The sequence below is a fragment of the Ambystoma mexicanum genome, chromosome 8, assembly GCF_040938575.1.
Source record: "Ambystoma mexicanum isolate Mex_15411 chromosome 8, UKY_AmexF1_1, whole genome shotgun sequence".
Taxonomy (NCBI): domain Eukaryota; kingdom Metazoa; phylum Chordata; class Amphibia; order Caudata; family Ambystomatidae; genus Ambystoma; species Ambystoma mexicanum.
In genome coordinates this window covers 1,499,298,576-1,499,324,858 of record NC_090929.1, presented here as the reverse complement: position 1 = coordinate 1,499,324,858, position 26,283 = coordinate 1,499,298,576, and the positions used below count along the sequence as shown (strand labels likewise).

Sequence of the window (26,283 nt, the reverse complement as noted above, 5' to 3'; positions counted from 1 at the left end):
AAATGGTCCCACATAGAGCAATCCAGATGCCAGCCACAACTACACTCCCTGCTACATATCCCGGGGCCTCACCGGAGCCAGGGACCGCAGATGCTATCCTCCACCAAAGCGACTCTTGAGGCATGGGCATGGGCCCGTCGGAGGAAGAAAGTGCCCAGGGACCCGAGCCCGCTCTGCCCGGTCATCTGGAACCCTAACTTCAGGCCAGGAATGGAGGCAGCTCGCTTCGGCCGCTGGACCAAAGAAGGCCTTCAAACCCTCTCCCAATTCTACGAGGCTGACAACCCACTTAGTTTTGAGGAATGCAAAGCCCATTTTCAGCTGACAGAAGGAGAGAGGTTGACATATATCCAACTCCGCCACTGGATCTCACAGCCCGCAGTCCGCCGGGGAGCCACCCGGGACCTCCACCCTCTTGAACAGGCAACAGAGGAAAGCACTGGCCAAGGTCAGATCACCAAACTATACCGCCTCCTTCAGGAGGACATGCTAAAAGTTAGACCGGCATACATGTCCGGATGGGAAGCAGACCTGGGACACGCCATAGAAGACCAGACATGGGTGGAGATATGGTCCCGGATCAACTCAACATCCAGATGCGTTACGAACAAGGAATGCGCCCTGAAGCTCCTTCACCGCTGGTACTATTCCCCAGCTCGCTGCAGCGAGCAGGGATCCTTTTTCCACATGTGGTGGGGATGCCCGACAGTACAGACCTTTTGGAGGGAGGTCCTGCAGATTGCGGAAGACATTACCCAACGCAAACTGCTGATGGACCCGGAGGTCGTCCTGCTCAGGGTGGCGAGCCCGGACTGCTATCCCAAAACGGGCCGATCGGCCAAATTGCTCACACACCTACTGCTAGCAGCTAAAATGACAGTGGCGCGGAAATGGAAAGCCCGGAGGGTCCTCTTCTTGCCCTCTGGTGGATAAAGGTTTGGGAGATCCTGGTGGCGGAGAAGGTCACGGCAGCAAAGGAAGGGGCTCTCCACCGCTTCACCGACTGCTGGGCACCAGTAATGGACTACCACTCCCGATTCCCGGCGCTAACATTTCAATCCCGCCTGGTATCGAACTTCCTGGGCCCCCAAAGTCCGGACGGGTCTCCTATCCACCAGAGCACTACAGACTAAAGGAGTGGCAGAGGTGGGACCAATGGGGGTAAAAGGTCATGCCACATGCAAATTAATTGTAAAGGGAACCACAATGTCTCATGCAATGCATAGATAACGCTGTAACCGAAATAAATAAAGTTGTTAAAAAAGAAAAAACTTTAAACAAGGCTTTCTGAATAGTGCATGGAAACGGAACACCAATGGAGACATCAATGACCATGTTCTTGATGGGTTAAAGGGCGACTCCACACATAGCCACAAGCTTGTCTCCAAGTGTTTTTGAAGAGGAACATCCGCTCGGCGGTGTCCGAGCACGAGTACGGACAGTCACAGGAAATTGATCCGACATTAGTTCACCAGAAACCGGTTTTAAAAAAGATCACAGGCAATCATCCTTTAGGAAAATGTTACTATCCCAAACACAACAGGGGTATGCTGCTCTTTTACAAAACAGGAAGTCCATTCATAAAATTGTGTATGCCACATGAGTATTCCCCATTGGGGGTAATTTGCCTAAAAGGTTCCATGCTCATGGCAGCTAGACCCTGTGAAGGGTTGATAGGGAACTGCAGTTGGTTCAAGCCATTCTCAACATCGAACAATGGCAAACCGCTGGCAGATGTAGAGGCTAAAGACACCACATCAACGGCTGAGAACTACCTTCCCTGGACCAACCATGGCATGGAGGTAAGGATTCAGTCACAGTTCCCGATGGCGTTGCCCATCCAAAATAAAGAAGGCTTGGGTTTGGAGCAGAGATACCTATCAAGGCCTGTAAAGACTGGAGGGGGGTATCTGCACTCCTGCTCTCTATATGTCCGAGTCGAAGCACAGAGCACCCCAGCCAAGATTCTCTATTTTGGTATCGTGGTCAAGCAACCAAAGCTTAAGCTCTCAGGAGGTGATGCGGGCTGGAATGTCCACACACTATGTTAGTGAAAACACAGTCTTTATATAAATAAGGTTCAAGTTATATATTCAATAACCATAACACACTTTGTACTCTGGCGATATTAGAATGGCAAATATATACAGGTCTACGTGGTACCACTCTTAGCTATCGATTCCTTTGAAATGTATCACTTCCTAACAGTTCAAATGACATACGAATCAGATTATAAAATGAATCAACGATAGACACAGAAAGAAAGCAAGTTAAATCAAGCAATGGCAGAACAGTCCCCGGTCTACCTATAGACAGGTCTGTACGAGGATCCCTTCACCTGGACAACCCGTAAATAAAGTGTACTTGACAAGCCCAGTCCAATTATGCTCAATATAGTCTCGAGTCCTTCTAAAAGGTTCCACGACCCCAAAGTACCTGGTTTTGTATAGTTCTTTGATGAGTCGTCGACAGGCCCTTCTTGAATGCACTCCATTTAAAGCAGGAGCCACGGGTCGACGAGAGTCGGGGAAGAAAAAGGGTGAACACCGTCGTTGCAGCAGCAGCTTCAGTTCTTGCAGTGCTCATTGACGATCGGTCGATAACGTCCTGCAAGCTGAGGCGTGCACTGCACCTCGGCGACGAGAGTTCATTGCCATGAAGAGTCGAAGAACTTTGGCCCAGTAAGGGCGTCGGATCGGCGACGTCTGTGGTCTTCAGGTGGCGGGAAACCCACCGGCGGATTCTCTTGGACTTTAATGGCAGGGTGCTTCGCTTCGCGATTCGGCGGCGGTCCCAGTCCTCGGTCGGCAGCCTTTCGAGGGTCTGCCTTCCAGGGAGCTTGGGCAAAGATCAGCTGGTGCACGATGGTCCCTCGTAGCTCGGGAAGAGGTCTCCTAGCCAGATCCTCTCTTGGCTCAGTTCCTTGACAGTTACACAGCTTTCAGATCAGCAAAGGACAGCAGCAGCAATTCTTCTTCTTCCAGAGGGCTTCAAGGTTAAGCATCAAGTATCAACTTCAGCTTCTGAACGAATTCTAGCAGCGAGAGGCCCCCAAATATACTTTTCTGTCTCTCATTCACTGTGCTGGGTCACACTCAGGCAACCAATCACTCAGAAGGGCATTCAGGCAGCCAATCAGGCTCACAGTGCATTCAGGCCATTCTCCTCCCTACAGACACTCACAACAAGGAATGTGTATTGGGACAAGTACCCAGCCATTCAGCACTTCACACTGCATTCAGACCAGTTTCGGGCAGGGCTGTCTCAAACATTGTATTTCATACCAGAAACCAGACACCCATAATATGAAGTGCATATTGGTCACACACTCCATTCACCGAGGTCCCACCCACAGGGTGTACCCACAACATACAGTCACTGGGAAGGTTCCAGCCAGACTGGCCTGGACTTCCCCACAATACCATATATGGAACTTCCACCCAACAGCCGGTCAGGGGAAAGGGACAGAGTCAGGGCTTCCCAGGACTTTGGAAAAAATAAGGTAACAGGCAATACAAAGCAAGAGGCCACAGAGGCCATCGTGTCTCCTATCAGGAATCAAATGATTCCAATGGCAGGGCCTGGGTATCCCAAATTGGAGGCTACTCAGAGCACCGGTCAAATTCAGCATGGAGCTGCCACCAGCCCATACCCTGCTCTGTGGGCCACACACAGGTGCCCAAAAACATACACTAGGGGCACAGGGTTGTACCCCCACCCATGGGTGTCATAAGGGTATCCCAAGGATCTGGACACCAAACCAAAAAGAGGAAGAGCTGCACTTCCAGGAGTCCCACATGGACTCCTGGGCAGAAAACAATAGCGAACATACACGAAAAAGGACTACAGGACAAGGACAGGGAGGCCATGTCCCTCCAAAGTATTTCCAGCATCACAAGGTCCACTAGGTGAATGCCTGTGAAAATTAAAGACTATTTGACAGAAGAGGGAGATTGAAGCTATCAGAACAATGGGGTGTTTCAATATAATATTATATTGATGGTTTGTGGGGGTGCTAGCAAGACCGTGTTGTTGATGTTTGGAGTGGATTTGTTGCTTAATATTTATGACGGATGCATGTCGCAACTTTAGAGCCTGCCCTCTCGTGAGGTGACGGACAGTACACGTGACATGAACTGAGAATAAAGAGGCACACCCTCTGCAAGGTGTTTCCAGTTGCAGCCAGCAGCTGCAACGTCCGAGTCCTAATGCTGTGCCGCGTACATCTACCACTTGGCTCTACTATTATGCCACTTATCACAGCAGAGGTTCGTCAGATATTTCTCTTATAACTTCTGCCAGAAGCTTCCTTCATGAGCAGCAAGAAAGCATGCACCACAATATGTCCACTCTGGAATAGCTGAGGCTGTGAATGAAGATACTTGATGGAGTCGCTGCTTTATGATCCAGAAATCATTTGGTGAAACAAGCTGGCTGGCTGAAAGGTATCTCGCGATCATTGTGCCAGCAGCTTCTGTGGCTCCATTTAGCCTCAGAAGATTACATAGCTTCAGGTCGATCCTCCATACCCACTAGCAAGGAGTACAGTAATCAATTTTATTAAAAGATAAAATAAACAGTTAGGTAAGTGTGGCACTGTACGATTAGTGATGGTAATGTGGTGCTCTAAAAGGGTAATTAAGGATGGTTGGCCAGTAATTCTCTATGCAGTTTATTATCAGTGTGTGGGGTGAGGGGGCTCCACCCTTCAGATGCACATCCCTGTGTTAAAAAAGCAGGTCTGCACTGGCTCAATCTAAGCTACCAAGATGTCATTTTTGTATTGAATTAGTAGCACATACAGTAAAAAGCATAGATGTGGTGACACATATCAAGGCATAAAATAAGCAGTGTCGAATAACAATTTGCTATCTAATTCTGAAGGTTTGCTAATTAAATTGACACTTGTGTAGCAAAGCTAGCAATTTAAATTACCTTGTTGAATGAAAGCACAGCTCACCCTACATTCCTCTCTTGCTTCAGGTCTCTCTCAACCCTATTTCTTTTTCTTTCTCTTCACTGCAAGTTAAAAGGGGGTAATAGGGGAAAAAGAGTGCAGCAGTAATCGTCTCCTCTACTCTTAAAAGTGCCAAAGACCTGTGTGGGAGTGCTACTCAAGAATGATTCTTTGTTTTTCAAATAATTGCAAACCAGTGTCCATTCATGCAGCAAATCTTTACATTTTGCAGACTCGTCTCACTAATGTCTTACTTCAGTGGTGCACATAAATGTTGCTCATTTTATGTCTTGGGTACAAATAACTTCTGGTGACATTAAAAATATTAGTACAACATTGCTAATTTCAATAGTTTTGTTTGCTAATCAAAAATAGTTTAATTAGCAAACTCTGCTAATCAATTTTAGAAAAATAATGTATGCCATGCATGTTATGTCATCCTCACTTCCTTGTACTACATTAACAGTTGCATCAGGCCAAACTGCAGCAGTAGTGATGCAGGATTAGGTGTATATTCTTGCTATAGGTGCATGGCAGTCGTCCACCTTGCACCCACTATCTATGCTACTGCTTTTAGCACTGAAATGCATTCTTACCTTTTATTCAGCTACCCAAGTATTTATCTTCAGAGTAGCCACGATTATCGTTTATATGTGATTTTACTGACCCAAATTTCAGAGTGGTACATTTCACTGCGGCCATAAGACCGAAAAACACCCGACATGGTTTTTAAAATGGGGGGTGGTCCCAACAAACCTCATGTTTTTCTACCCTTCAAACACCACTCCAACCCCATCCCAAATCATTTTAACCCCTTTTCCCACTATCTCATATATATTTAATATTTTCTTTTTTGTTTTTCAGTGTTATGTACTTCAGTGAAATGTACCACTCTGTTTTGTATTTGGTAAAATGACTGGGTACCCGATTATTCATCCTTTGAGCCGACGTGACCTTCTCTCCCTATCCTCATACCTCTCATATTACCCTTCGTTCACCTCTGCGAGTTATTGAATTCCTATTGTCACTTAATAAACTGCCCATGTGTTGTATCATTGTAACGCAGTCTGTTTATTCCCATTGTAAACTCACTTATCACCTTTTTTTGCTGTTAAACCTGAAACCCCACGCTGCCTTCCTACAGACCTTCACCAATCCCTCCTTTGAGCTCCTCACATCCTGTCTGTCCTCATCCCACTTCTGAGCACTGCAGTTTAAACTCACTTTCTACCATCTTAGGTCCCTTGAATCAACCTGATCGGCAATTGGGCACTCTCAAACTCCACCTTGCTTAAAATAGGATTTGGATCATTCCTAATGTTGCCCATATATAACATCACTAATTAAGATATTCAAAAAAAGACATTTTAAACACAAGCTTTCATGATTTTACTTAGTTTTACTGAGGACCAGTTAAAAATACAAACCTATTTTTTCTATTTCCCTTTCTTAAATAAAGCATTCTTTTAATCTTGCAAGTAGCGAATAAATCAGAGATAGTTTGGACGTAGTAACTTTTTTTGTGAATATGTACGATATAGTGTTAAAAAATAGACACGTATACCCTCTTAGTTCTTATCTTCTACTTGGACGAACGCCCTTTGTCCTGATTGCGGTCAGTAGAGTGAATGCCTCATTTCTTGATGGTGGGTCAGCCAAAATCTAGCCTGTGCCTCCACAAATAGCAGCAGTTCTGTCTTAGATAAAAGATGTACCTCCTTCCCCTTTTCTGGTAAAGGGAAGGCTATACTCAAGAGGGGTATCAATGTGATTCAGTTGTAACTCAAACAGCAAAGAATAACAGTCCAAAATAAAGTGAATGTCCAAACAAGGTTTTATGAAAAATAGATATACTTTAATAAAACACACCATCTACAAAATAACTAAATAGACAAACACTACACAAAGCCCACCCCTGATGAAAGAACAGAGAATAAACAAATATGGAACAATGCAGCACTCTGGCCCCCCAACTTGACAATACCAAACGCCATTTATGACCTGGTTCACACAACCATCACCATGGGAAGACATATTGTATGCCATGGCCATGTCTCGCCTCGCAAGGCCAAGTGAGGGTTTTTCGTGCACTACTGCGTGAAGGCAATCCAGAAATAGTCTGGAATCGCACAGGAAGGACACGCGGGAGGGGCGGGTATCGTGCTTGGATGAAATATAAGGTTGGTCTCCCATGACAAAGATAACAATTCTGAAGGTTTAGTACTCCAGGCCCCCAAAAGCTGTCCGCAGACAACTCCAGGTAAGAAAGGAATATGTTGGCTGCATAGCCAGTGTTGTATTTTTAACTCTTGACACTGGGCCTCATTACGAGTATGGCGGTAGCCATGCTGCTTTTAGCAGCATGGCTACCCCCATACCGGGTACCGGGTCTGGGTTCCTGGAATGGGGAATTACCGGGCCATTCCGACTTCGGAGGGCCCGGTAATTCCCTTTCCCGGAACCCGGACCCGGTACATCCCCATTCCCATTTGAACCCCCATAAGGCTGAATCTGCCACTTTATTATTTCTAGTTGTCTTTGAGTATAGCCCCAGCACTGAATGTAGCTGTAATTTGAGGGTAGCTTCTGCTTTTATTTCTAGCAATGCTTGAACCCTGACACTGTTGAACCTAAATGCCTCTGAGCTGCATTGAACGTAGCTGCATTCTGAAAGCAGTCACTGTTTAACTCTAGCTGTGCTTGAACTTCTCCACTGCTCCCACGCTAGCAGTGCTTTGTAGTTCGCCAGTGTGGTAAATCTAGTTGCATTCTGAGAATAGCCATTGCATTGAATTTCGCTGTAGCCATGAACTTGATTAAAGACGCACCTCTGGCTTTGCCTACTTCCCTAATCTAGCCTCCTTGGAGTACACCGATAGTGGGGCTGGCCCCGCATTAACCTTTCTAGCCAAAAGAGCAGACACAACATGCTGTCCACCATGAAAACAAACTCCCAGATCAGAGTGACACTTTGACGCACCAAACATACGGCCAACTGCTCTGCGAACCTTCTGCCCCCTCCACACATTCAGCCACTGGGCGAGAACTGCCCCCCCCCAGACACCTCCCTCTGCCCCCTCACAAACCTTAGCCATTACCTTCCCACACTGCCCTCCAACACCCTTGCGACCACCAACCGCCAACCCCTTCACGCCTCAGTCTTTGCATCCCTTAGCGCCGCTCAAGCTTTCCTTACCAACACCCCTTCCTCGAGCCGCCCCGCTGACCTTCACACAACGCCATAGGTACCCACAAACCCCCATCAAATACAGAATTTGCAACCCCTGGACCCTCTCATCACTGCACACCTCTCCCTATCTCTCCCCCATTTCCCTGCATGCACCCCTCACCTACATCTACCACCTCTCCCAACCCAGTGAAATCCATCTTTAACACTTCCTTCAACACCCCCAGCACTACCCCGCTTCAGCCCTCTCGACATGCCCCTGGAATCCAGCAACCAAGCTTCATGTCAGACCTTACACCCTTCCTTTCTTCAAAACCCATCTCATCAACAACGCCCCCTCAGTGACTAATTTACCGCTATGCACCTTCTCCTGCCTCCCTACCATCCTGACTCCACACCTGCAATCCCCTCTCACGCTCTCCCTTTTCTCCCTTCTACCACTCCAGTCCTTCTCCCTAGGAACCGTACATCACGAGCACTCTTTTCTCACACTCAGAGAATGCCCAGAGGCTCCCCATCCCACCTTAACATCAAAGACACCTACCCCTCCCTTAACTACCACTGCACTTCTACCTCGGCCATCTCAGCCCCTCCCTGCACTCTTACCCTTTCCCTTATTTCCATTGTACTCACCTGTGGGTGCCCCACCAGGAGATCCCTTCCCTGCCCTCCACCATTACCCCCACAGGCCTTACGTGGCCCACCTCTCAGGGGGCAAACAACACCCGCCCGCCTCTACTTACTCTCATGCATTCCTCATTAACGCCAGATCTGTTGCAAAAAAGCGACAACATATACAACCTAATTTCCTTGGAAAGCCCAGGCAATCATTTCATCACAGAAAGCTGGTTCTCCAATGGCTTCCGACCCATCGCACAGGAGGCACTCCCCCCAGGCTCCCCACTCATCGCCCATAACAAAATTTGTAGAGCAGGCGGGATTGTCATTCTCTACAAATCACAGCTCTCCATCTCACACTCCGAGGAACAAGCCTGCAACGCAGATTGCAACTACTTCCTGAAATTTCTCTTCAACCTCTCTCTTACCAAAGTGTTTTACTACTCTACAGAGCTCCCAGCAACTACCTCCTCCTCAACCAAGGAAAAGCCTCTGCAGGAAGACGGCCCTCTTCCCCCAAGCCACCCCTTGGCCATCCTCCTTAGGTCCTCCCCCTGTCGCATCCAACAAAGTAAAGAACCTGGTATGTACTAATGACAGCGATCTGACACTCTCTCCCCACATCTCTTGCCAAAATCTTGCATCTACACCTCTGCATTTTCAGATGCATTTTCCGTTACCGCTTATACCCTCAAAAAGTCACTGCAGTCATGGCCATCGTCTTCTCACGCCTTGACTAAGCCAATTCCTGTTACCCGGGCAACCCTGCATTTCAACTCAGAAATCTCCAAAACATTGCAGCTAAGCTCTTCCTGGACCTTGGCCCCAGAGCACATAACACCCACCCACTGTGTCCTCCACTAGCTACACTGTCCGGGACAGGCCTCTTTCAAAGACATGTGCATCACCCACTGTGCCCTCCACAAGACAGGCCCAGAATACCTCCAACAGAAACAACTCCATTAGCAACCCACCCGAAACCTGTGATCGGGCACCAAACCCATGCCTCACATTGGGTTATTCAACCACCTCTCATGCAGGCGGGGCAGCAATTAATCTGCAAATAAAATGTATTGAAACCGGAGAAAATAAACTCAACCAGACAACAGGACAGAATGTACGCCACATCTATGAAATCAAGAAACAAGCGAGAACACATGGGTACATATCACACTCCATGCTCATGGAGAATAAACGATGGCAAGGCCACCCACCTACACACGTGCCACCACACACCACTCTTAAGACACATCGCAGAACACCTCTGCCATAAGAATGCAACTATCCCCAATGACAAAAATGTGGTCATAATGAATCTCCTGCATGTGCATACTTGCACCTATCCACATGCCAGCTCGATCTGGGAAGCTAGTAGAGACTTGGTCACGCCTGCCCTCCTTCGTATTGACCAAAATGCACACATGCATTCTAAACTCAGACGAATTTCTCATACCTTGCACTTCAGTCCCTTAAGGGCATTCACTTACAGCACTTTCCGACTATACCAATGGGGAAAAGGACCTTGCAGAGCTAACTTTCATAGGGCAAGACAATGTATTTATACATCCGAAGATTTAGCAACATTTGTAAATGGAAACGTTTTTATGAATCTGCATATACTCTGCAATATAAGATATAAATGCATAGCTCTCAACCATTTGTGTTGCAAGGGCGGGTGAAATCACCCGATTTTGTTTTTGGCGGGTGAGACGCCCATTGGGATGAATGGGCGTGCAGGAGGCTTGGCGGGTGAGTCAGCCCTTTACAAGGCGGGTGACACCCGCCAAAAGCGTTTGAGTTGAGAGCTATGATAAATGTCATCAGTAAGATGTAGTTGTACTGTATTTATCACACTTCATACAGTCAAGTGTGAAAAATATGAATGAATCTACACACACACAAACACACACTTCAATATTGTTACCATACTGTTTTGGAAAACATGTAAAACAATTCAATTAACATTTTCAGCATTGCACAGTAACAGATTTTTTATGAAACTTATTTAAATATAGTATCATACAAAAAAATAACGTCCAAATACTTAAAGCAAAACGTTTCTTTCGTGTAAAGCTTCCGATTCACACTGCAGTTTGTTTTCAGATTTGACTTAAAACAGAAAAATAACTAATGTTGAAAAACATAACAGTGCATGATAGAAGTTGGGTTTAAGGAAACGTAACGTAAATTTGATGTAAAAGCGTGAGGTTAACGGGATAGGTACGAATCTAGTGGCACGTGTCACTTGCAGCAGTGACATGCAGCACCACGTGTCACATGTCATGGTCTGCTGCAACCCCTACTGCTGCACACAAGGGTCATTTTCAACTCCCCGCCAAACTACCGTTTCGCTCCTACTTCAGCGCTTTCGACGGAATCTGGAAACGTAAAGATGTTGGGTTTCACAGTAAGGGGTCATGGATGTGGGTTTTTATAATCAAACCACCTGGCCAAATTTGTCCGGGGTTCAGCTACTGAATTCAAAACACACATGCACCGCCCCGCTCCTTTCAATTCCAGCCCAAGGTGCTTGGAAGTTACCTGTTTCAGGCCCAGAAGGGACGGCATCCTGCATTCTCATTCCCCACACAACCGGCTTTCAACAGTAAACGAAGCCGCCTCCGTAAATGGCTTCATTCGTCAGAACGAGCTGTCACAAAACAATCTGAACCCCGACCGTCCCCCGTCAGAGAGCGTTCAGTAAACAGGTTCGGAGACCCGGCGTGCACCGCTCTCTGCCTGCTCTCTGCTAGATGTGTGCCCAGCGCCCTGGCAAGCTCCCTCCCTCCCCCACCCACACCCACACCCAATCTCTTGAACAGTAACATGCTCCGCTTGCCAAGGGGGAAATTACATCAGCCCGAGCACTGCAAGTTCCAAGCAGCTGTTGATTAAAAATTAAAAGAAGCTGCTGTGCCTGGCCCCCAACGTGTCTGTATAGCGGACACACTGGACACTGTTTTGTGCACTGTTAATACCACTCCAAGAGGGTAATTCTACGTGCACTCGCTACCAGGCTGACAACTCCGGTGCGGGCATTCTATGAAGGGGACACGGTCAGCCAGAATAGCAAAGCTACAACAGCAACCCCAAGTGATCTTCTCTGGATTTTAAGCGGTCAGGGTCTTATTCACTTTTGAAAGGCACTGAAACTTTCGGAAGGCAAAACAAGTACATTTAAAGAAATTCGATTTATTTGGACAGACTTGAGTTAAAAGGGCAGGGTGCTGCATCCGGCAAAGCGTTGAATCAGTGGTGCATTAGAATCACCCATAAGCCAAACATGGTATGTGGTAGCCACGTGGGTAATGAAGTCACTGACCCAAGGCTTCTTGAGGTAGGTTTATTCCATGCTACAGAGTACCAGCTAAGTGCTAACAGGTAAGTCAACATCCTGACAGACACTGGCACATCCAACACTTTCCAGCAACGAGATCCAACTGCCTTTATCAGAACCCCAAGACACTCATACCATCGCATTCCAGATGACCTCACAACATTCCACACACAGTGCAATTCATCTGCAACCCTGCTGCAAAGAACAGCCCCAAACACCCGACAGTAGTCCAAATCCCGGCTGTAACGGACAGCCGCAAACACCCGACAGTAGTCCAAATCCAGGCTGTAACCAACAGCCCACGCACCGCAGACGGTGCAACTCCAAAACATAACGTAGAATCCCCCCCGGCCATTCTGAGGACCCCACAAACACGCACCAACCCTCCCATAACGACATCCACCACAAAGATAATGCACCAAGAGAAGTGCAAAACATACGCCCAAAGTCAGCAGCACAGAACCCACCAGGCCATACTTCAAAACAAACAACCACATGAACCAGGGAGAAGAGCACCCCCCTAAGGACAACACCTACAAAACAACACAAAACAAAATCAATTCATGGGAACAATTCTGAAACTGGAGAACAGACCCTGGCATCCGCATGTCCACCAAAATCCCAAAGGAGGATTACAAAAGAGGAATACACCACGCACTCACAAATCCACACTTCCTCCTGGGAAAAAATGGCAAACATTAGCAGAATAAAAACCCAGCACCCCCATGTCCAGCAGTTTTTGGAGAGTAACCATCTTCTCGGCAAAAGGCAAACTGGCTTCCGCCGCGAGCATTGTACACAAACTGCCTTAGGCGCCTTGAAACATGTGTGTATAGGCACGTTATAAATGCCATATCATCATATATACTTGATTTAAAAATTCAAATGGATTCTATCCAGGACAATGGCAAACTAGCTATCCTTCTACTTCTCAATCTCTCTCTGCGGCATTCAACCTCGTCGACTACAACATCCTGTGCCAACACCTCACCCAGCACATCCACTTCTCCCTGCAAGCAACATTTGGATTAAATCCTTTCACAGTGATCAGACCACACGTTCAGTGATCGGACCACACGTGCGTTCATAGGGGACTCCGCAGCTGTTGCCATCCCTTTCCTGCTTGACGTATCAAGGATCTTGCCTCACGCCCACCCTCTACAATACCTATACAAAGCCTCTTTTTGATCTCCTAGTCACAAGAAGGATCATTTACACCAACTTTGCCGATAATACGCGAATTGTCATCCCGCTCTCGGGTGATCATAACACAGACACTATCAAAATCAATGCAGTCTATAGCACTATTCAGAATTGGATGGCCACACACAACTTGTGCCTCAATAACGAATAAAACGGAGCTCATCATTGGCTCCCCACACCATCTAGACATTTGGATGTCACCTTGTCATCTTTTTGCATTGACAACATGCCCACCCCTGTCCTGAAAGAAATTAAAACACTAGGTGTTACCTTGAAGCAGACCTCTCCATGTCCAGATACATTAATGTCCTAGCATTATCCACTGCCTACACTGCCATCCTCATCTCCCTGATTAGACAGTTCCTCTCCCCAAGCAATTGTCTCACACTAGTACGCACTCTGATCCTCTTGAAACTCGATTACTGTAACATATTACTGATGGGTACCTCATCCGTTAACATGTCCAACCTTCAGCTACTCCAAAACAAAGCTCTACAGTCTGCCCTCGGTCTCAAATGCTCTGACCAAATACCTGCCACCAGACGGGACTCCCACTGGCTCCCCATCAAAGCCAGAGTGCAATTCCAAGCCCTGTCCATCGCCCACCACTGCGTCTACAAGGAAGCACCTCTGTACCTCAGCAACTGCATCAACCAAACCGTCCATGTGCAGGCATTAAGATCTAGCTCTAGTACCTCCCTGCTCACCCCGCAGTACAATAGCAAAAGAGCTGGTGAAGTCTGCTTCAGCGTCACGGCACCCGCTGTCTGGAACTCGTTGCCTGCCCTCATCAGAAACAAACAATTCTTCCCCGCCTTCAAAGAACTTGTTAAGACCTGGTTGTTTGATAAATATGAGTAATTGCTGTCCTCAGTCTCCTACCCAGGCATCTACTATGCAACTTGTTCTGCGCACTTTTGGACTGTACCAACGCTGTGATACCTTCGGGTCTGGGCATTTCAAAAATGTAAAAAATAAACAAATTCCCTGCATCCCCACTCCTACATGTCCATAAAACCCCCTGGAAAGGAAAGGGAAAATGCCAAGTGAAAGAAACCAATGTTCCGAATTCACCAGCTACAATTTGTGACACAACCTATACCCACAGGCCACAAACAAAACACAACAGCATTTAAAAATACAGGCCTTAGACAAACATTATCCCACTAACAGCCCACTTAAACATCAATTCCTAACGACACATTATCCCACTACACAAAACAAATACCCAAACCATACAAGAACAAACTATTCCACCTGCTTGCTAACGAATCCCATACTATCAACAAACCAAGCCCAAAGATCTGGGGCCATTTGTCTCAAATTCTGAGACATTTGCACACACCTAAAGCAGATGTAAGCAGCAAAACCAGTTACCCTCAAAATAGACCCATAGCGCTGGGACATACCCTGTAATTGCTGCTGAGCTTGCCCATCCAGCTCAGTCCTCTTTCTTCAACGCCTCAGTGATGATATCCACCGCAAGGCTCCCAAAATGACAGGGGCACCCTGCCCGTCCGCACCATCACCCGCAGGTACACACCACCCTTCTAACATGCTGATTCCCGTTGCCGGAGACCACCGCTGCTGCTTTAACCGTCATCCTTTTTGATGTCCCGATGTGCCCTCGAACCACTCGCAGACAAATGCATTCAGTCGATCATAACCCTCGCCACGTGTGGCCATTGCTGCTCCTGCCCACTTCCTCAGTGCGCCACTGCCTAGGGGACACAGCAAGAGCTCTGTGGTCCCGCGGACCTCCTGCAATCGCCTCCAACACCCGCCGGGACATGGAGGCAGACTCCTCGGATCCCCAGCGACGGTCGGAAGCAACCGACCTGGAGGTTCCGGATACTCCAACACCATATCCAAAGGCTAAGCCAAACAGCTGGTGTGATGAATCAACTTCCAGGGTACAAGTGGTCCAGGGGTGCATATCAGTTGCTAAACCATCAATCAGCCCCACACCAGAAGGGATCCGAACAATTTGGAATAGCAAGCAAATTATGAACCTCCTATCCAATTTTGTTAGCGTGGACAAAACGGCAGGCTCATCTCTGAAAGGTCGTGGATCGTTGGTTAGTTGCAACACAGCAAAAATACTATTATTACCCAATGATAAAAGGGACTGTCCAGTCAAGGTTGTATCAAAAATACCTACTTTATTTATATCACAACAGACCGTTCTACCAACACTACGAAATACAACCCACACTATAAAGGAATGCAGAGGACAGACAGTTTCAAAGAAGGAAAATGGATGCATTCTGGATACTGACAGGAGGGTACTCAGTATGATTAATAACCACAACAGTTTAAGTTGACTGGACTTCTGCACAAAGGGAATAATGGGTATTAATTTGTCTCTAGTGGCCTTCTGGGAAGGAACAGCGTGGCAGAACCACAATATACTGTGTGCGGTAGGTGTTCTTGGTGTTCAACAGGGTTGAGTCAGCTGCAGAGTGCTTTGCAGGCTTCTGTGACAGAGTTCAAGACGGGGGTCCGCTGCGGGTATCAGGCAGCAAAACGGTTCGGCGAGCGAAGCTGGACGAACGGCTGCAGGCTGGCCTACACTGCGGCTACGGGTCAGGAATCGTTCTCCATGGGCTGATCGGCGGTTCTGAAGCACGTGTCAGGACTTCTCTGATATCTTTAAGCGACTGCGGCTTGACATCGGTCAGTGACGTTGGTAGATGGTCGTCGAGGCACTTCTCCCAGCTTTTTCAATGGGCTCATGTCCTTTAAGGCAGACAGCCCACAGCTGCGGAGTGTGTTGCAGGCAGCGACATTGTCCTTGGTTGTAGGTTCAGAAACTCCTGGCACTTCCTATTCTGGAATCTTGCTGCAGACCCTAACAGAGCACGCTGTGTACTGGCTGGGTACCGGCTCTGGAGTGGCTGGAGGGTCCTCCGAGTTCTGCATCTCCCCCTGTTCCCTTGGAGATGTTTAGGGGAGGATCTTGCTTCTTTGGATGCTCCTGACCTTCCTTCTCTGGTGGAAGCTGTAAGGCAGTCTGTACCTTCAGCCAGGTTCCAAAGATTAGTTCATCTTGCTGTTTCTTGTGAAGCCTTCAGATGATCGGCCAAAAGAGGGGCCCCAGCCCTCCTTCAAAGTCAAGTGGGCCATAGGGATTGGTGTAGGACAAACCTACCTTAATGAACCAATCCTGGGGTCGCCACCAACAATCTCCTGTATGCGTGAGGTCATAACTAGAGTGCTTTGCAACAGGAAAGATAAAGGGGCGAAAACACAAACAAGGTGCGCCCCAGAACTAAAATGGCATAAACCTTCTCTCAGTAGAAAGATCTCTGGCGACACTCCATTGAGATACTAAGCCCCACCTATCTTCCTGTCTGTTGATCAAAGAGTCTCTCTGGTTAATGTTCCTCTATATGTGGTCCTTGTTAAAGCGGCAGGTCTCCCTTGAAGCTGCGGCGAGACCAGACTCTCTGGCTCCTGCAAACCACATTATCTAACCTTATGAATGGGCTCCCCATAGCAGGGTGCCTTACTGTAAACAGCAGTCCCAGACATGACAGCACACCGTCATTGATATGGAGGGCGGGAGCTGGCTTCAGGTTGATACAGTTACATATGGAAGGTTGTTGGGTTTCCGGTCTCCTTTCTTAACCTCTGCAGCCAGGCCCACGTGTGGGCCTGTTTGAAGTACCCTCTATTGGTATGTTAATCGCGCCACCAGCTGCAGGGACCTATTTAAGAGCAGGGCGGATCCATGGAGCCTTTGTTAGTTAATCAGGCTGGCCATGGCAGGGGGAAGATTGGTCCTCCCCCTTCCTGGAGATGACAGTGTAGTCCTGGCTGTCACATTCAAGCTAAATAGGACAGGGCGGACTGTGTCTGTAGGATGTGTCCACCCAGAGCACACAGGTCTATGCGTTTGTTGTGTTGTGAGCATAGGAAAATGTGTGTGGTTAGCCCAACACATTTGCCTGAGGTTGGTCTACCATCATTCCATTTTATTAAACATTTCAAAAAGCCATGGCGAACGCATGCTCACCATGTAGATGGTCGAATTCCTCACAGCTGGCATATGACCTCAATAGGTTGAACATCATTTTCTCCAATGCCCCTCATTCAAGTTTGAGAAACTATAGTCAGAGTGCAGTCCTCTTACATGCCTAGTGGGCGCGTCTGAAATTATGAGACTATTGAAAGGAGGTTTTGGTGATTATGAAGTCCATCTTTGGATTCCCATACCGAATTTCCATGGCTGTAACTCACACTGGTAGTCCCAGACAAAGAACTGGACAACAGGATTGAAGACGACTGGAGAATTTTGACTTTTCTAACCCTCAGGGAGAGAAAAGTTATAGCGGCCTGGTAGCGCAAACCTGAAACACAGCCAACCGATGCATGACTTCAAACGCTTGGACAAATTATGGGCAATCAGTTACATTCGCTCTGTCCCCCTCTAAGGCCTCCTTCCAGAATTGGTGGTGTACGGTGGCCATTTGGCACTACTGACTATCCGTGGGGCCACTTGGTGGTGTGACTTGCCTGCCTTGATTTTGGACGTCTTCTTTATGGCACAGCATGGAACTATGGTTGATGGAGCGATCTCTGCTGCTGTGCGCCGCTTGTGCTTTGCTGGTCGTTAATGAAAAACCGTGAGAAAATGAAATGTAGTCTTGTTCTTGTTCGCTTTGTTCTGTCCTATTTTCAAAATTGTCATCCTATCAGTTATTGTACCATCTCATTAATCAATGAGCAGCGCTTTGGGGTAAAGCGCTATTGGTGCATAATAAATACAAATACAGTAATAGAGTACCTCTAATGACCATATTCAACCAACACATACCCCGCAGATTATACATTCTGAATCCATTTTGAGTGGGGGAGTGGGTGATTTTCATTCACGCATGTTGGTTGTACAGTGTGATGGAAGGGAACTGTGTTGGAAAGGTTGTTGGGTTGGGTGGGTACAGTGAGGTGGGGTGTTGGGTATGGGTCAGGAATTGGATAAGGGAAATCTTGTTGTGGGGCTCTTTAATAGTCTTTTGTCTTCCAATTAGTCTGCAGACAGTACCATGAATGAGATGCAGGCGTTTGTTAGATATCGGTGGGTACAATTTTACAATGCCCATACATTTTATTTTTATTTTCCTTCTTACGTTGGCATACGTTGTCTTTTGAGACAGCACTGTTGTTTCTTAGTAAGTAAACAAATACAAACTCACACAGCTGACCCAAACAAACCCAACCGACAGGTCTCTCCAATTCCCCAAACACTTTAAAATCATCAGGAGAGCAGTCTTCAATTTCATAGTAAATGATCGATGCTCACTCACTCAACAACCCTCTCCAAATTGAATTCCAAACATTCCAAGACTGCTCGCAGCGACATCACCAACTTCGCAAATAACACCCACCTCTCTTACCTCTCCTCAATCCCCATTCTACCCAGATTTCTCCGAAGCCTTCAAGACTGTGGCCTCAAAATGTGCACTTGTCACTATCCACTATATTGATAATGGACCCTTGCAGAGCAAGAACTATGTGCTGTGTGTATCGGTAGAACTAAGGGCATGAGTAACTTTCTAACTGGCTAGTAGCATGCAAATTAACATTTGTACCCTTGCTGTGGATTATCCCTCCCTCCTTTGACCACTTTCATCCCTTGGCTTCAAGGACAAAGCACTTGGCTGGGTGGCCTAGCTCTCTGACCACTCCTACATCTCATGGAACTCCAACACCACTTCCACCACACTCCCTTTGGGCTTTGCCCAAGGATCAGTCCTAAGCCCACTCCTCTTAACTCTCCACACCTTCTCTGGATAAAATATCTTCCTTTGGCTTTAACTATTACCACTTTAGTTACAATACCCCAATCATCTTGTCCACACCCTTCATTAGCCCTGCAACGCCTGAGTGTACAATAGCAGCCTAACTTGCACCTGCCACATTATGTCCCACTGATGCCTCATGCTTAACTTCTGTAAAGATGTAAGTTCTCTACTTCCCTACCTTCAATACTAGCCTTGCTCAGTCTTCTCCGATTTCTTTTCCCCCGGACTTCCAATTGCTCACTACCTTGGAGTTCAATTTGAGAGCAACCTACAACTCTTGCAGATTATCATGGCCACAACCACCATAACCAGGCTGAAACACCTAAACATTGGACAAATCCATCTGCATCTTTCACATCACTCAGACTACTGTGCAAGCCCACTCCTTTGTCTTCCCCCTCCTCTCTTTCCTGACCCTCAAAGTTGGCAACATGCACCATTTTCAATCTACTCAGATCCTGCCCCAACATGACGATCCTCTCATGCTATCATCTGAAGATTTTGAAATGTAAATATCATTAATTAGTATGAGGGGAGTGTGGTGGCCTCCAAGCCAATGGAGAGGCTCAGAACGCAGGCATTACGAGACAGTAATACCGCCGCCCTGAGCCTCGTCAGGGCTGGCAGCCGCCATCTCCCCTCGCCGGGAATGATTAAGTCTTCTCCTCCCCCCTCAATCCTCATCCACAGAATTCCCTCCCTGCCCTTCCACCCAACTTAGTTTCTTTTCTGTCCATTTAGCGAACAGACACGCTGGGAACACTTGTGGCACCAGCGCGTCCGCTCCCGATCTGGGACAGGCCATCATTGAAAGGAAGAAGGGACTACAAGAAGTATCTAAAACTAATGCGAGTGTTCCCAACTTGGAACAATTTAAGCAACATGTGAGGGCAGCTAAAAATCACATGTTACTCACCATAGTGACTAACAAACTCCTAGTCCAAAGTCCCCTTTCCTCCATCATGTATGGGCGTCCCTCGCTAGAGGCAGTAACCTTTTTTCACACTTTCCCTTTAAATATAAACACACTTGGGGGCGCGGGCCTGGGATCACATGCTCCACTAACGCCACCCACTGGCGCCACACATCAGTCCCCTTTGACGAGTCGGCTGTATTGACTGTTCAACCTCGCTGCTCTTATTTTGGGGGAAGGATGGTGGGTCATATGAAGGAAAGGGGACTATGCACTAGGAGTACGTTAGTCACTCCGGTGAGTAACACGTAATTACTCCTACGTACCGTCCCCTTTCCTCCATCCTATATGGGGGACTAAAACTGATGAAAACGCCCTGGGAGGAGAGCGTGATACACTACGCAAACAGATTACGGAGGACAGCCTGGCCAAACGCTGCATCAGCCCTGGCGCTGGTATCTAGACAATAGTGCTTGCAGAAGCCCGATGGAGTGGCCCATGTCGCAGCTCTGCTCATTACTTGCCACGTACGCGACGTTGGAAGGCAACAGCCACTGCCTTGGCTCTTATAGCGTTTCCTTCCCCCATGGTGACACTTTGCGTCGAACCTAGTATGCCTCTTGGATGGCAGCAGTCATCCATCTGGCTATTGATTCCTTGGACACTTGTTGTCCGTGCCTTGAGCCTCCAAATGTGACCAATAAGGCGGCAGTCTTGCAAAAGGTCTTGGTCCTGTCGAAATAGAAAGTTAAAGTTCTTCTGACATCTAAACAGTGGAGAGCCTTTTCAATGATAAGATCCCAGACCAGGTGCGGGCGTCTGACAGGCGGGTCAAGCCTGGTCATCCCCACTAGATGCCTTTTCACCACTGGATTAGCCGAGGAAAAGGTGAACCTATCAGAATTCCTGTATTCGCCAATGGCCGCTAGGTATGTTCTGCAGGTGTAGACCCCTAATCTGGCTAAGTGCGCCGAGAAAGACAACACCTGGTCCAGAGTGCAGGATAGCGGGTCCACCCAGTTTTCCTTGGACCAGAAGCAGAACCTGGTCCATTTGCTCTTGTACTGCTTTTGAGTAGCCTGACTCCTGGCTCCCTGGATGATTTCTAGGCCGTCTTGGGACAGCTGGAGATGTTGCATTCACCTGCTCAGGTACCAGGCTGCTAGGGCTAGACTCTCTGGGCAAGGGTGAATGTCCCACCGCCCCCCTCACCCAGTCTGCACCAGGAGCGGGCCCTCCCCGAGCGGGAGAGGGCGAGTGACTTCTGGTTGGGCAGACAGCTACCTTAGGTGTGACAACCAAGGCCTGGCTGGCCACTGCGGCGCTAGGAGGTTGAGACGCAGCCGCCAGGATTGTCTGATCTTCCAAACAACCTTGTGGATGAATGGGGTAGGAGGAAAAGTGGACGCCCACATCCCATCCGGGGGGACCTGGAATCCATCCTTGAGGGAGACGCGCCCCGTTCCCCCCCCCACCCCAGGACCTGATGACAAGTGCGATTGCTCTCTCAGTCGCAAAGCTGTGATCGGGTGACCGCAAACAATGAAAATCTTTTGAAGGACTCCACTGCCACTCGTAATTGTCGGAGCCCATCCGACTGAGTCTGTGCACCTCGAGGTCCGATTCTCCTGGCAGATGCACCGCTGAGATCCAGATGTCCTGCTAGATCGCCCACTCCCAGATGCTGAGATCCAGTCTGCATAGGAGGGGAGGGGGGGTCTGGTGCCCTCCTGCTTCTTTATGTAATACATGCAGGTAGAGTTGTCTATCCGAATGCAAACTGTACTGCTCCTGATTAACAGCAGAAACTATTCGAGTGTGAGCAAAATGGCCATCATTTCCAGCCAATTGATGTAGTTTTGCTGGTCGGTCCTGGACCAGAGACCATTTACTGAATTAGTCCCCAGGGTAGCACCCCACCCCAGGAGTGCGGAGTCCGTAGTCATATTATGATCTGTCCGAGTAGCCCTGAATGGTTTGCCCACCATGAGGTTTGCATCCTGCACCCACCACATGAGGTCTTGCTGTAGGAGCGCAGGTATAGTGACCGGGACTCCCTGATGATCCGACTCCACGTCCAAGGATGGCAAAAAATGCAGCTGCGGCCTCATTAGCAGCCTGGTGTAAGGAATAGCCAGGAGGCATGCCACCAGTACTCCTATTAGGTGCTGGTACCACCAGGCCGTAGTTACTGTCATGCTGAGGACAATCGCTTTGATCCCTGCCACCTTCTCCCCCATGGGGCACACCCTCCGTCTCAGAGTGTCCCAAAGCAGCCCCAGAAACACCAGAGTTTGTGTAGAGTAGAGCTGACACTTCTGGAAGTTGACCGAGAACCCCAGTTCGTAGAGTGTAGTCATGAGTTTGGTCATATAATACCTGACCTGCTCCTGGGATACCCCTCTGACTAACCAGTCGTCCAGTTAAGGATCCACATGGAGGCCTTCCGAGCTGAGCAGGTACTGCCACAGTGTTCATCAGTCTTGTGAATACCTTCGCCACTGAGTTCAAGCCAAACGGCAGCACCTTGTATTGAAAGTGCAACGCCCATGACGCGGAACCCAGGGAAGGATCGATGATGCTGCACTACGGGGACATGCAAATATGAGTCTTTCAGATCCAGAGAGAACGTCCAGTCCCCTCCCCACACAGCGTGTCTGTTACAGGCGCTGTCATCACCATTTTTAACTTCTGCAGAGGTAGGTATAAGATCTAGGACCACTCGCAGGCCCGTCTGGTTCTTCTTTTGAATGACAAAGATGCTGGAGTAAAAGCCCTGCTCCCGCTGAAGGAGAGGAACCTCTTCCACTGCCTAGCTCTCCACCAGGGAACAAATCTCTGCCAAGAGTGAAGGAGTCCTGATCTGTGGGGGGCATGCGGGGACAAAGAGTGGGGGGAAACCGGGAGGGGGTGGCAGGGGAAGTCAGAAGCCCGAGGGGACTATGGAAATCACCCATGAATCTGTGAACCGTGAGCACCAAGCTTGACTGTGCAGGGTCAGCCTGCCCCCCGACTGGGGTACTGCGGCCCTGAGAAGAGCCGTCATGGCTTTTTTGGGTCCAAGATAGATGGTAGAGGGGGACTGAAAAAAGCCCTTGTGTGAAGACATCTGGTGTTTTCACCTATGTTGGCTGGATGACCTGTCCAGTTGACTGGACCAGCAGTCCTGGAAACCCTGGAACCCGCCAAAGGATCGGCTGCTGTCTGATCGAGAGTGGCCCTGTGATAAAGTTTTCGCCGCTGGTTTGATGAGAATGGCCAGGGAATTGGCTGTATGTGAGCTGCTCTTTTTAATCGAGTTCCTCGTCCGTGGAGGAGTGGAACAAGTCACTACCCTCGAAGGGTAGGTCTAGGATCCTGTCCTGAACATCAAGATTGATTCTGGTTGCCTTGAGCCATGCCATCCTTTTCATGTCAGTTGCCACACCGATAGCCTGCTTGCAGCATCTATGTGTGCCACCGTGGACTCCATGATGTCCTGTGCCACGAGTTTCGCTTCTGCGAGTCCCGCCTTGAAAGAGGCTTGTCAGCCGGTATGTCTGTCATGAAGTCTGCCATCTCTCTCCACAGCCGTTGGCTAGCCGCTGCCAGGATGGCGTCGGCATTGGCTTGCCTGAGTTGAAGTCCCGCGTTTGAGTAGACCTTCCCGTAGGCCTCAAGCATTTTCTCTTCCTTTCCCAGCAAAGTTGAAGTTGCGGTGCTCGTGGTGGAGGTCTGGGGCTTGGCATTCATAGATGCCGCCGCCGCAACAACAACTGAAGACAGTGGGTGGGGGTGTACTGACAAGAGCAGAGTGTCTCCCTCCACCTGCCCGAACTTTGCATCCAGCCTTTAATTTGTTGGCTGAGTGGAGTGGGGCAAGGGCCTCCACATCCTTCTGTAAAGCGATGCCAGATCTTGATTCTGCTTTGATGGTGAGCACTTCCGCCAGTACCCCTGACTCTGACAGCTCCCTCTGTGGCTGAGGAATTCCCAGGTAATTGGCTAACCTGGCAATCCTATCATGGAATGCTCACGCCAAAGAAGGTGTGTCCTGCTCCTGCTCATCAGTGTCTTGTTGGTCACCTGTGTTAGGAAGGGCCCCCTGGGCCGCAGGTGTTAATTTTGCTGCTGAAGAAGTCCCGGAAGCTTGGGGTGTAGGCCCTACTACCGGAATTACCAGAGGCATGGGCAATGGTGGTGGCGGTGGTTAAGGCTATGCAGGCACTGGCTGGGGTGGCGGTGGTGGAGGCAGCATCTCCTGGATTATGACTTTGAGGATGTTTCCCGACTGTGGGGACAGTACGAGGGTCAAGACTTTGTCCAAAACACAATCCAAGCAAGTGGGCTGTGGCGGAGTAAAGGCCTGCTGTTAGCTCCCTCCTTGCGAGTACATGCCCTCATGGTAACTTTGCTGACCTGAGAATGTCAAGACGCACATGACCAGAGTCATAGGATCCCAATCTGCCCTGGCCACAGGCTCGTGCCTATGCGGTTCACCATGTTGGCAGGCTTCTGTCCTGGGCACCATCTTGTCGTTCGCACACTGCCATTTTGTCCGTGCATTCTGCACGTGCCGCTGTGAACGATGTGGGCCTGGGCTAGGCCTGCATGCCTGGACTCATCGGCCTTGCCCCACCCTGCACCACAGGCATGGGCCTGGCAGGCCATTGGCCCTCGGCCAAGAGGCTGGTAGTGCTGCCTGCGCTGCGTATAGGCGCCCCATCAGGCGTGTACCCAGCAGCAGAGCTAAGCCGCTCGAGATGTGTCCAGGTACCAGAGCCCATAGGTCCCTTGGAGGTGGAACCAGTAGGGCCCTTAAACCCCTCAACAGTCAAGCCGGTAGCAACAAGAGCCTTGGTGTCCTTGCTGCTGGTGCAAGGTCTGACTGACCCCTCCTGTCAGTGGGCTTCCGAAGGAGTCGCCGCTGTAGGTTGCTTTTGAGAAGAGCACGCTTACCTTTGTGGTCTTTCTGCGTACGTATTCATTAATGCTCTCCGACAGAGACTTGTTCTAACTCTCTCCACTTCGCCATCCTTTCTGAGGGATCGGGGTGGGAGAGTGTTGCACGATGAGCAGCCTTCCCATTTGTGGTCTTACCCGAGGGCCCAGAGGCAAAGTGCGTGCGGATCCGATGTGGGAATGGAACCGTTGCACGACGGGCACCTGCTGAAGCCAGCTATGGTCAACATGCGCCGGAGATGGACTAGGGCACAGGTGGATGGTGGTTCCCAAGTACCTGAAAATTAGAAAACAAAAGATTAGGAAAAGTGCATGGAATTACGAGAATTGAGGCCTCACCCAAGAGCGCTGATGAAAGCGGTCTGTTCCCGCTGATACGGAAAAGAGGAGGTGTGGCGCTGGTGGGCGGGGTTAGGGGAGCGCATGCTCCCAGGGCTGCGCTCCCGCGCATGTATAAATTTAAAGGGAAAGTGTTTTTTTCCTAGTGAAAAAGGGTTTTGTTCCCGTTACTAGCGAGGGACGCCCATACAAGATGGAGGAAAGGGAACGGGACATAGGAGTATATAGTGCATACAGGCTTCCTGTGTCTTTGTGATTCCAGCTCCCTCTGCAGGTTTCTTGTATCTCAAGAACAATCTTAGGGCTATGGCAACAAGCACACTTCTTGACCGAGTTCCAGGGATATAGCACTTTGATGTTTTCATAAACAGTTGCATGCTTTTGGGACATAGTTCCTAGCTCATTTTCTCGTGTTCACAGGACTAAAGCACCTAGTTCACTTACAAAGAGATAGTACCCAAAAGCATCTTTTCACAAAAGTGCTTGGTTCACTTGGATAACATTCTGGCTCCTTGGATCAGTCAGGGTGGGAGGAGGGGGTTAGGTTCTTCTCCAGCAGATGGATCAACCAGCCACCATAATGCCTCCAGTTCTCAGCCCCACTGTAGATCTGGTGACTGTTCAGTGCTCCTATATGTTGCATCCTTCTCCCTGTCTTTGTTCGGGGTATCTACCTCGTTTCCTGCTGTTCTCAGTGCTTATAGGTCAGGTACCAACGAGGTCCTCGGTGCATGCCACAGTAATGGCTAGAGTGTTGCACATCTTGTATGGCCATTGTGGATAGGCTGTTCGCCTCTGTTTAATGTATTGCCACCTCCTGCAAATTCTCAGTGTGGCCAAGCTAGAATAGCCCTTGCTCCAGGCAGAAGTCCCTGCCCTGGTTTCTCGTTCGCAGCGGCTGCTGCAGTCTTATCTCCCATGGCTTGCCTCCTTGGGGTGCAGCTGGCAGCTCAAGTGCCTGATCCCATCTGCTGCTATGCC

The 26,283-nt window shown here is 48.8% G+C and overlaps 1 protein-coding gene across 3 annotated transcripts in view; it reads right to left on the bottom strand.

The window, feature by feature from the left end:
- WBP1L (WW domain binding protein 1 like) overlaps window positions 1-26,283 on the bottom strand; it is a 474,431-nt gene that overhangs the window by 325,766 nt on the left and 122,382 nt on the right. The window contains exon 1 of one of the 3 annotated variants that reach the window (XM_069611688.1): window positions 11,304-11,505. The exons of the other annotated variants lie outside the window; for them this stretch is intronic. Within the exon in view, the coding sequence (XP_069467789.1) occupies window positions 11,304-11,330 (27 nt within the window). The 5' untranslated portion in view covers window positions 11,331-11,505. Of the gene's footprint in view, window positions 1-11,303; window positions 11,506-26,283 lie in introns of those variants that run through there. 3 annotated transcript variants of the gene reach the window in all.